Source organism: Branchiostoma floridae, chromosome 8 (genome assembly GCF_000003815.2).
Source record: "Branchiostoma floridae strain S238N-H82 chromosome 8, Bfl_VNyyK, whole genome shotgun sequence".
NCBI classification, from domain to species: Eukaryota; Metazoa; Chordata; class Leptocardii; order Amphioxiformes; family Branchiostomatidae; genus Branchiostoma; species Branchiostoma floridae.
In genome coordinates, this window is record NC_049986.1 from 227,327 (window position 1) to 239,866 (window position 12,540).

The window sequence follows — 12,540 nt, forward strand, 5'->3', positions numbered from 1 at the left end:
TTTAAACATGCCATCTCAAACATTGTCATCTAGACCTTTGACCTCTAGACACTGTGCTCTATTGTAAATACTTTGTTGATTGTTGTATTTTTTTTAAATGTATGGTGTATAGTCATGTTGATTGTTTGTGAATGTTTGAACCTTGGAAGATTAGCCCATAAGGCCTAAAAGGTTTCTTAATAAACACAATAAACACAACCCTTGAGGGGACGTTGAGGTACTGGAAAGGCCAGCAGTTCTTATTTTGCTGTTTTTGTTTTATTAACTCCTTTAGCTGTCGCATGTAACATCGGCAGCTACTCTTCCAGGAGTAACAAAATCACAGAAAACATGGACACTGGGCATAACATACAGAGCGTATAACAACATACAACAATTACAAGTACTAACAATCGTCATACAAAATATGATAAAAACGCATGTGCCTTATCGAGTACCTCATGTGCCATATCTTGAGCTTTACCTGTCTTTCACTAGCTACTATTTTTAAAAACATCTTGGATGTACTCACAGTTTTTAACGCACGTGCTAGTTGGTTCCATTCGGATTTGGTTTTATATGTAAAAGATTTCCCCCCGAAGTAGCAGCTTTGCATGCGTGTAGCGCACGAACCCTGGAAGTTAGGGACTTCGGCCTTGTTAGGGGTTTCTTTTTGGAGGTTAGCGGCTAACCCTGCCACTGATAGCATTTCATAGGGCTGAAACTTTGGCAGTTTAAGGGTTAAGACAATTTGTCTATCAGACAGTTCTAAAGTTATTCCGTGTTGCATATCTCAGGACGTTTAGCCGTGATACAACATTTGTTGCAGAATAGGCCAAAGTAAATTATAGCTTACGTTTTCCACGATACAATCCATGTATATTTTGTATTTTCTGTATAATACTAATGTCGTAGGATCAAAATTTAAAGAAGATATAAAAGAACAATAATGAAGAATCTATCATTCGATATACGCGTAATATTAATAGTCTCTGTGTTCGTTCAACCTTTCTTTCTGGAACCCTCCTGGCCACTAGAATATAAACAAATACGCAATACAAAAATACAACTAACTTTTAGGTAGAGTTGTTGGGCACTTGGACACATAGAACATTGCATCGTGTACAGTTGTCGTGCATTTAAGTTCAATTATATAATTACTATAACAAATTGAGATCCAACTGATACTGGTTTCAAGCGATGCGCGCATACATTATCCATACTCCAGTAGCCAATCAGGATGATCTCATCAGCCATTAGTCACTTGCACTCCAAATATGGTCCCACTATTAATACCTAATTACATCACAGGTCATTGCCGCTCAGAAACTTGTTTATGACAGAAAGCTTATTTTCGTCGGCATAAGTCCGCGCGGCGTTTCCTGCGAGGCTGGCAAGAAAGACTGGCGGAGGATGGGGCGCCGCCGCCGCCGCTCGGCTGCCGTCTTGCTGCTGTACTATATACAAGGTAAGGAAAACTTCGTAAAGCTGGATTGAATGCAGCCTGGTAAAACTCGAAACGTCTCAAGATTTACCACAATATCTCAAGATTTTTGGAATAAATCTCAAGATTTTTTCGATGTTCAACAAGGCGTTGGGGGTTAATATGATTCCTTGAGTACCAGAGAAGTTTGTTTTTTTACAAAATATCAGCCGTGTAAGTTTAAGCTGTAAAAGGCTACAATCATTTCTCCAACGTGATCTGCTGAGTCCAATGATAATCTGCTCTCTTGTTAAAAATGTTTACGAAAAAATATACATAAATAATGCCCACGACAACATGTATTCTCTTTACGTCTTGTGTAGTTTTGTGTCTTTTATATTATATGTTTCGTTCCCGAAGGCTGTCCGGCCGGACCCCGGGTAGTAAAGATGACGTAGGCATAACCATACCATCGGGAGTTCGTCGCTATCTCTACGGTGCTGGGAGTGTAGCCCGCCCGCCCAGTTCATTAGCGCACGCCGGAGAATTTTTACAGGGTTGGGTTAAGCTACAGCGGTAAAAATGACAGGTTGAAAAAAAAAGACCACTACTAGAAACCTATATGCTTAGCAGACTGAGCCCGGAAAACACCCCTTAGGCTAATGTCACATTTCCAAACTGGGGCATGCTTGACTTGAAATAATGCCAAATATAACTTCTTTGACCATATGTATAACGTCATTATGTTTTATTACCCCTAATATCAATTCGTCCAAAAGAAGCCACAACGCAATTATCTCTATTGCGACATATAACATATATAAAGAGGGGAAATGATAACTCGTCTGTTTACGTGTAAAATTTAAAATATTTTTGCGTGCTTTTTTAGTGCATTTGCAAAAACATTTACGGATCTTCAACATGTTTTCTTTGACAAGCCATTTAACTGGCGGAATGTGAAATTATGTAAAGTGATTCCCAGGATCAGAGTTACCAACTCGAAGTGATACAGCGGTCACTTATGGTAACAACTATTAGGAACGTACAGGTGTATGTATAGGATAGTATACACCGTAAATGCAGAAATGTTCGCGGTATTATATTCGCGACCACTTCACCGCGAACTCAAAACAACTGCGAAAACTTTAACACTGTCTTTTGCTCCTACCCCATTTTTTAAGTCTCTTCATGTACGTGTTAAACATATCCAGTATTATGTGTTGAGGGCACCTTTTACGGTGAAGACACAAGGATACTAAAAAAGCAGAAATGGACATAGAGCTGATCTTTGAACATTGAATACATATTTATCTAAGAATTGCTAAGTATCCAGATGGTAGATACAGTTATAACAGTGACAGTTGATCACGCCGATATTGCCCCAAGTGACTGTTTTGTCAGTCTGTAGTACCTTCGCCGAGTCGCCAGTATCTGTATCTGTGTCTGTATCTATATAGCCGGTATAACCGCCGTTCGGCGTAACACACCAGCTTCGCAGGCACGCGGCGCGGCAGCAGCTGGTTATATTACACCGAACGACCCGTCACATCTAACTTTTGCATATCTATCTGCAAGCGTTCTTTAAAGCTATCTAGAGAAGATGCACCTACTGTGCTTGGTGACGACAAATTCCACTCTACGATAATTCTGGGAAAATACGAATTTTTGAACACATCAATCCTAGGTTGGTAACTCTGGTACTTGAAGTCATGGCTGTTTCTTGTTCTTTTTTGAGCTGGTATAAGATAATTATCAGTCGGCACGTCGACCAGTTTATTGGTCATTTTGTACATCATGCAAAGTCTGGACATTTTCCTCCTGTCTTCAAGTGATGCCCACTGCAGATCTGTTTTCATTTTGGTAACACTAGCATCCCTGTTGTAGTTGTTTGTACAGAATCTAGCAGCTTGATTCTGTACCCTTTCCAGTTTATCTTTGTCTTTCTTTGTATACGGATCCCATACTGTTGCAGCATATTCAAGGTTAGGTCTTACTAGTGACGTGTATGCGAGTGATTTTACCCTGGCTGGACATGCCCACAAGTAATTACGTTTGATCACTCCCAATGTCTGTTTAGCCTTGGTTGTTATTTTTTTAACATGGACACCCCACTTTAGCCCAGTTGTTAACGTAACACCTAGGTATGGGTGTTTTTTTGTGGTTGCTAATGTCTGACCACAAAACTGGTAAGGGGACACATTTGGTGTGCGTTTGTTCGTTATATGCATGATATAGCACTTATCAGGATTGAACTGCATAAGCCATTTCCTTTGCCATTCTTCCAGGGTGTTCAGATCTTTCTGAAGAAGTTGAGAATCATTCTTTGCAGATACTTCTATATATAGCAGACAATCATCGGCGAATAACCTCACACTTGAATCTAGTTGGTCTGGCAGGTCGTTTATGTACAAGAGGAAAAGCAATGGTCCCAGGATAGTTCCTTGCGGAACTCCCGACGCTACTTTAACTGGAGCTGACGCCTTCCCTTTTACCACTACCGTTTATTCTCTATTCGTCAGGAAAGCCTTTAACCAGTTTAATGTAGTACCTTGAATTCCATAGTACTCCAGTTTTGATATGAGTCTGCTATGTGGGACTTTGTCGAAGGCTTTAGTGAAATCAAGTATTGCTAGATCCACCTGTCTTTTATTGTCCGGTGCCCCCGCTATGTCGTGAACTGTTAAAATAAGCTGCGTTTCTGTGGATCGCTTTGTTCTGAAACCATGCTGGTAGTCCGTTAGTATATTGTGACCTTCTAAGTGTTTCATGATATGGCTATGGATAATGTGTTCGAGTAGCTTACTGGAAATACAGGTAAGTGAAACAGGTCTGTAGTTACTGGGGACCGCTCTATCTTCCTTTTTGAAAATGGCGCATATATTTGCATCCCTCCAGTAGGTGGTTTTCCGAATGGCTACATCCATTAAAGGCTCCGGGCTGCCATACTGTACAGTATGTGTACTCTATCGTGAACTCAATACAACCGAACACTAGTTTTTCCCTTAACTTCAAAACAACCCCCCGCAACTCAAATGCATTAACAGTATCATCATTATATGTATTATTGTAACTCCAACCTTATAGAAAATGAAGTCCATTTTCTATTAGAGTGTCCCATATACAGTGATATACGCAATTCTTTTAACAGTGTTCTCATTGTAGACCCCCGATGTAAACAGTTAACCAAAGACGAACTATTTGTATAGATAATGACAGCCAGAGACAACATTGTACAACAAAAACTCTGTGAGTTCGTATATAATTGTTAATTATTAAAAAGAGGGAAGAGGCATGTTAACAATACTTTTAGTAATAGCATAGCTCTAGATATTTTTTATCCAATTGTTTGATTGTAGCACTACCTGTAATAGTATATCTAGTCTTTAGTATTCCATGCAATACTATTGAATCACTGCATTTAGCCCATGTGGGCAGGAACATACAAATAAAGATCTCTATATTTATATGCACCAACTGTGCTTAACCCTCAAGCACCCGACCTTTTTTTGCGACTAAAATGACCGAGTGGGGTCCAAACGGACCCCAAAATGTTTTGTTCATAACATCTCAGTTCCAGTTCCTATCGGTGATCATTGTGCATACATTGCTTCGTCAATGTAAAAGGAATATTTTAACATGTTAAGGTGTTGACCTCATTATCATGATTTATGCAAAAGATCAGAAGGACCATGTTTTTTACTAAACCCATTCTGACCAGAGAGGGGAATTTTGTGGCCCTCAGCAAGCTTTATGTCGCATAACTCATGAACGGCCAGTGCTAAATTTATGAAACTTGGTAATATATCACAAAATATTGTTAGCAAAATATTTTTGTCCATAAAGTAAATTTATCATTATTTAGGGTTGCCATGGCAACGGAATTATGACAGGCATATTTTTGCAAAAATTTTCCAATTTCGATTTAAACAAGGTTTTTTTGGTAAAGCATGCTTGTTTTCTTACAACAATAAAATTCTATGAAGTTAAATGCTATTTTCATGATTCAAAATTTATAATTTATGCTAATTTCATGACGTCATTAGTCAAAATCCAAGATGGCCGCCCTTGTAAGCTAAATGACATCATAATGTCGTCATATTAAATGGTGATGACACATAAGTTTTTAGGAGGATTTAGTTTTACATGTTTACTATTCTCTGAAAGTTTGATGGTGATAGGATAAGTAGTTAGGTTGTTAGACTCAAAAGTTTGTTTCAAAACCTGCACTTTTTTGGCTGGGGTCCGTTTGGACCCCAGACGGACTGATCACGGACTTTCTTTATAGCTTCCACAGTATTGTACCAATCTTCATAAAAACTTAAGAGAAGGTATAGAAGATATTGGATGACAAATTCGGAAGACGGAAGGATTTTTTCGTCAGATAAAAAATCTTCAAATGGTACTTCAAAATTTACGCCTGGGGTCCAAAGGGACCCCACTCGGGTGTTTGAGGGTTAATGCAGAAGATGGTAAGTAAGGTTGACAAGGTGAATTTTTTCAGTCATTATAGTCGGTCGAGCTCTTTCTGTGGGAACACAAACTGACCCTGAGGTGTACTCACTCTGCAACATCACCCGGACCAACAAGACGAATGCAAACACGGTCTTCAGCGATACAGGCCTAGGCTTGGTCTTCAACGGCCGCTTCTTCAACGACACTTCCTTATTCAAAGACGCGTGGCTCTTCAACAACACATTTTCCTGCAATCTCACCGAACCAGGTACGTGTACAGTCCATTCCAAGACACCGCGAGGGTTTTTAGGTGATATTTGTAATAAGTTTGAATTATTTTGAATAAAATAATAACTAAACCACAATAATAAGATCAATATTTAAAAAACTTGACATAGAAAATATTAATCTATTTGAATTCCTTTGAATATTTTAGGAACATTTTGAAAGTAACTGTACAAAAATATCTTTATCTAGAATAATTGTCAAACTTCTGTATCTCGCCAAGGCATTGTCCTTCTGGGTGAATTTGGTGTTGGTTCCTTCTGTATCAAAAAACTTATCATTACAGCTGTACTTGGAAATATACCATTGTTTCAGCTTGAAGCTTCCACGTGTCCCTATGACATATCGGCTTGTCGCCGAAATTGTCCTGAAGGATATGGAAGCTCTTCTCTCCGCACGTGTCTACTCCAACCATTGCTCCTATCATACAATGTTTAGCTCTGTTTCTGAGAAATTAGATGATTTTAATTGCAGTGAGATGGGGAAAACATAGCTTGATAGCAGTGTGACCATACGACTCATACGTACAAAATGCACCCACGGACGATGTGAGAAACTGTACCGTATACTTCCCTCATGCGTTTGATATTCAGTCCGCAGAAACCGTTGCCAATATTCACCAACGACACTAGCATAAAACTTACGTGTAGTTTGCATCAGCTTTCTATGTATGTAGCAAGAAGACACAGAAACGTTTTGATTTTCATTCATAATTACTTGCCTTACAGCTGCTGTGCAAAGACCTTTGACTCGACCAGGTGACCTCCATACATGCACGAGAGGATATAAATAATAACCGTGGGTGTTTCGTGTAAGGACTCCTTTGACGGGCGGCTCGACTCCTAGCATATTTTCTCTACTTGGCCAATTTCTACGATTTGTCCAGTGATCCGAGGAGTCTTTTGAAGATTAGTTATTATTCCACGTCCGTAAGAAAACTGTGCTGGGCCCAGATGCTGCTGAAGCCGCTTGAGTTGTATATTGTCATGTCATGTTTGTGGGGATCCCTACAACCAAACCGTTCTCAGACGCATAGGAGCTTTGAGTTGGGGAATTCTTTTTTTTTTTCTTTCTTCTTATGATCGATTCCTCTCGGGTTCACGAAAACTGGATTATTAAAATGCCCCAAACACTGACAGGAGACAGTTACTAGCACATGACATACAGGTATCGAGTGTAACACTTCCACCTGAGCATAAACATGTTGGCGTAAACAATGTTATTTGTGTCACTAAACTATAATCCTTCAGTGTTAGCTATTTCAGATTTCCACACCACGCAGGCAAGACTAGAAACTACAACTTGGGGAAATCTGTTACACGTACACATGTATCTCTTTCGTTGTCCGTCACAAGTCAATTTGAGACCAATGAAGACTAGCATCTTTTTCTTAGTATCTCGTATATCCATGTGCCTTGTGATATTTTCCCCTCGTTTCAACCGTCGGGCTGGGGTTACGCCTGAATTGCATTCCCTTATTTGTGTTCACGTTATACGTTAACGTTCACCTTACGACCTACGTCATTTCTGTTTCAACGTCCAACTTCACTGCTCTATAAACAGGTCGGATGTCCTGTCGACAAACTGGGAAACGATACAGTACCTCACAGAAGAGACAAACGCCTATATTTTTAACAAAAGTTTCTATATGAGATGCCCTTTCTTCTTATTATTTGTTTTTCTTACGTTTAGACCAAGCAACAGTCAAACTCCCACGGAACTGATATTTTGCGGTGACCACAGTAAGCCTCTCATAAAACATTGCTAACTGATGTGTTGACGATTAAAGCTCTCTCCCTCTACCCTCCCTCTTTCCCCCTCGGCCTCTCTCTCCCTCTACCCCACTCTCTCTTCCCCCTCTCTCCCTTCTTTCTTCTATCTCTCTCTCTCTCCCCTCTCTCTCTTCTCTCTTTCCCTCTAAGCTCCTTCTCCCTCCATCTTCTCTCCTGTATCTCCCTCTCTCTCCCTCTCTCTCCCCCCATCCTTTCCTCCTCCCATTACCCTCCTCTTTTTCCCCTATCATTCTCTTCCCCTCTCTCATCCAGCTCTCTTTCTCATATTTCTCTCCCCTCCTCTCCCTCCCGTTCTCTCTCTCTCTCCGGCCATCCTCTCGTCCTCCCCTCCCCACTAATTTCTCCTATCACACTCTTTCTCTCTCTCTCGATCTCCCTCCTCTCTTTCTCCTATTTCTTCTATTTCTCCGAGTCTCCCTCTCTCCACCCGCTCTTTCTCTCTCCTCTCTCCTCCTCCTCATCTCTCTCTCTCTCTCTCTCTCTCTCTCTCTATATATATATATATACAGAAGACCCAGTGTACATTCACATATATCAGTTCATTTATGACCAATGACTTACCAACATTTCTTTGAGTTCGAGTAAAATACAGTGCTTTCATTTTTCAGAATGGATGTTAACCAACGAGTCGGTTGTAACGCCAGCCCCTGACATTGCACATGAGGCATCGACGGTGCAAACCGTGGTGTTCGTCGGGATATTCGGCATCTCTAGCATGGTAGGAACCGTCGGCAACGCTGCTGTCATCCTGGCCTTCTGCCTCTACAAGAAGGTACGTGGCAATCCATACTCATAGTGTGGCATAACTGTGTTTGGCCCGGACCCAAGAGGTTATGGGGTCGAATTCTGTCATGCTACTATTCATCTTCTGCCCTTGGTAAAGGCACTTTAAATACACAACTTTCCCCATTCCACCTAAGTGTAGAAATTGGGAGATAAAGGGTGGTGGATGAAGAGGGTTGGGCCCAACACAGATTGTACTCTACACACAGTGGATAACAGTCCACCGCCTCCACGGCTTTAAGGAAACCATGGGACTATCTTTACCTTATCAAGCTTGTTGTTCGGTGCATGTGGCACTGTTAGAATGCGTTATCAACCTGCAGTGCCACATTGCCCTCGTCTGTCCAAAAGCAAATATGATTATAGACTAATGAGAACCTAAGTATGTTATCAAGAGACATTTTGTTGAGAGTGAAGTACTAATTTGTTGGTAAACGGAGGCTGGTAAACTGGACTGACTGATCGATAGCTTAGATTTACGGATATATTTGTATTTTTATGTTACATTTAACGTTTCACCCGATGTATAAATTGATATGTATGTATTCATGTGAGGGCCACGACACCGGCATACCACTGCCTATGTATTGTACCGTTTGCAATTTCTATAAATCAAATCAATCATTAAATCAAGTAAAAATTGATTATGACTTTTTGCCCAACAGGTTCGCACCACTGATAACACCTTCATCCTGAACACCAGTATCTGGGACCTGGTAACGTCTGCCGTCATCATCCCTTTGTTCCTCTCTTCTACGATGACCGGCCTACCGAACTGCGGACAAGCTTGCTGTGCCTTCATAGGCTTCCTGAGTCTGTTTAGCATGACTCAGTCATTGTTATCCTGTGCCCTGATTGCCTTTAACCGTTATGTGCACGTTGTGCTCTCACTAGCCACTTACAAGCGCTTGTTCGGTCCTGTCAAGGCCTTCCTCTGGGTGGTTGGGGTATGGGTGATCGGTACTCTGGTCATGTTACCTGCTATCGTAGGTGTATACGGCAGTTTGGGATGGGACGCGGATGCAAAGCTATGCCAGATGTCTAATGAACCCAAAAGTTTATTGTTTTTCAAAAATGTCCTGGCGTCACTGCACTGGACCACGTTGCTGGTGATATCTGCGTTCTACGCCCGAATCTACCTGCACGTGCGCAAAAGTGCCATGGCCATCGGCCAGCATCTCGGCCACAGCCCCCAGCAAGTGTCCCTGCAGGCGGTGAAGCGTACAAAACACATGTTCTACATCTTCTTCACTCTGTTCACCCTAATCTCTCCAACCATTGTCATCATGCAAGTGGATCCCCACGGTGTCTCAACCCCTGAATTAGTTTTCTTAATCATTGCCGCGATGTATTACTGGAACACCGCAGTCAATCCCATCATTTACACCTGGACCCTGAAAGAGTTTCGGCAAGGGTTCAAGTCCCTGGTCCGCTGCAGACGACATATTATCCCTAACCCCCCACCTCACCAACCTGGACCTGCGCGAACCTCTCGATCACCGAAAGTCTCACAACCATTGACGGTCACTGAACGCGTTCAGCAGGCAGGACCGTCAATGCCATTGGTAGATACCTGAGGAAAATGACCCTTGTTTACTCACTCTCACTCACTCACTCACTCACTCACTACTCTCACTCACTCACTCACTCACTCACTCACTCACTCACTCACTCACCCACTCACTCACTCACTCACTCACTCACTCACTCACTCACTCACTCACTACTCTCACTCACTCACTCACTCACTCACTCACTCACTCACTCACTCACTCACTCACTCACTCACTCACTACTCTCACTCACTCACTCACCCACTCTCACTCACTCTCACTCACTCTCACTCTCACTCACTCACTCACTCACTCACTCACTCACTCACTCACTCTCCCACTCACCCAACCAAATATGAAAACATCAAAAGCGATTCTTAACTAAAACAAGTGACCGTAGGTAACATACTCTGTGACCTAACTATGGTTAGTGTTGGTTGTGATGTTTTCTGTGGTATATGACTCGGTGTTTATATCGCATACAGAATACATCATCGATTTGTACCAAAAACTTACTTAAAAGCTAACATACCTATCACTTCCAAATTCAAACTCACTTCCACAGTCCTGTACGCATGAACAGCGTCTCAAACGAACGACACCAAATGCGAAAATTAACACTTGTCCACAATTCATGTGTAGAAACGAGCTCTTGATATGGTACGTGCTAGTGCAAATCGTTCCTGCTACAAATAGTTACGATTTTTCCCAACGTCTGCTTGGAGATCGTCACAATGCTACCACCCTGCTTGACTTGTATGTTAAGCTCTGAATAGAGACATGAGCCATGTACCTAAATAACCGCCTCTGTCCTTGTACATATTCTGGCCCCTTATCGCTAAGTCTGCGTCTGCATAGGGTGTGGACACCTGAGAGTGAGTTCAGTGGGTTAAAATTGTGTGTTTACGTTAGTATCTGCTTATTCCCGAGTTGTTGACAAAACCTTATCGCAGAGTTCATCTCCAACAGCTGTTCTGTAATATAGTTATCTTCCTGGCACATTGAGAACCGGCTTTTATGTTCCTTTAAAGACCCCTGTCAATCAAATGCCTACTTTTCCCGGGTACGAGGTAGCACAGCTGTTGCCAATTTCCGCCGAGGACAACATCTGCTTGACGATACCCAATGACCACAAGCACGATCATAACGAAGACCTGGACCAATATACCGAAGACGTAGGGGTGAAAACTGAAATTATTACATCCAAAATAAAACAGCTTCGGCGAAAAAAAAATAACGTGCATCATTTCCTAACCGAGTACAGGCGACATGCCAATCTACATGCGATTGCGGCATACGGAACATAGAGATACAGGTGCGAACACCCAACGCACAAAGTGATTACAATACTCTGTTACTGGAGGTTACCCTCAAGTGTCACAGAGTAATTACTCCTAGAATCCATAAGGAGGTGTTTTGCTCCTAGGCGTCAAACAGGTAATGCGTTTAAGGTTTCAAACCGACGTTAATGCCAAGTCTATCCCTTCCAATGCTTTTAGATCTAATCACAGTAACACCAGATATAATAAGCCCTGTGGAGCAGGTGTGCCTTGTGAGTGTTACAGTCTAGCTATATATATATATCGCATTTCTGCTGCACGAACTGCGAAATTTAACCGAGTCTAGTTTTTGTATGTTTTGGTAAATTGACCCAGTTGAGCTGACAGAAGAGCTATTCTGCCACTAGTTGGTCGTGACAGAAAATACAGAAGGGATATTTTATCAGTACTTGCAGGTTTATTGTAAAGAGAAAGCCCCCTGTTGAACTCTTTTCGACAAGCTAGCGCAATGAATGGAGGACCACACCTTAATCATAACGCTCCTAAAGGTGGGGTCACACATGCGTATATGTTCAAGTCTGTTTGAGGTGCGTATGAAGCTCTTAGTCTCTACCAGGCTCCACAGGTCGCGGGAAAAATAGTACAAATTGGACAAATATAGATACATAACATGCCAGATGAGTTAGCTGACCGAGGAGTATGGTTAGCGACCCAGCTAACTCGTCCTACATGTTACCTGTTTACGTTTGTCCAATTTCTATTATTTTTCCAGCGACCTGTGGGGCCTGGTGGAGGTAAATACTCCCATGCGCGCCTCATACGGACTTAAATATATACGCAGGTGTGACCCCACCTGGACTAAAGCAATTTCCGGTAGCGTGCATGTTGCGTGAGCGACACAGCCGGGACCGAACTCGCGCTTTGCATTTTTTTGTGATGAGATTAATATTCTGTCAAATTTATAATTGTAAACGTCTGATTATATTATAAAT

General features: G+C 41.8%; 2 protein-coding genes across 2 annotated transcripts in view; both read left to right on the forward strand.

Annotated features, from left to right (window-relative positions):
* Positions 1-12,540, forward strand: part of LOC118420490 (zinc finger protein 235-like) — a 252,038-nt gene that overhangs the window by 27,952 nt on the left and 211,546 nt on the right. The gene's annotated exons all lie outside the window — the stretch shown is intronic.
* On the forward strand, positions 1,393-10,292 carry LOC118420951 (melatonin-related receptor-like). Its single transcript, XM_035828048.1, has 4 exons — positions 1,393-1,447; positions 5,904-6,122; positions 8,541-8,704; positions 9,381-10,292. Exons 1-4 carry the CDS (start codon positions 1,393-1,395, stop codon positions 10,290-10,292), a joined length of 1,350 nt encoding a protein of 449 aa, XP_035683941.1.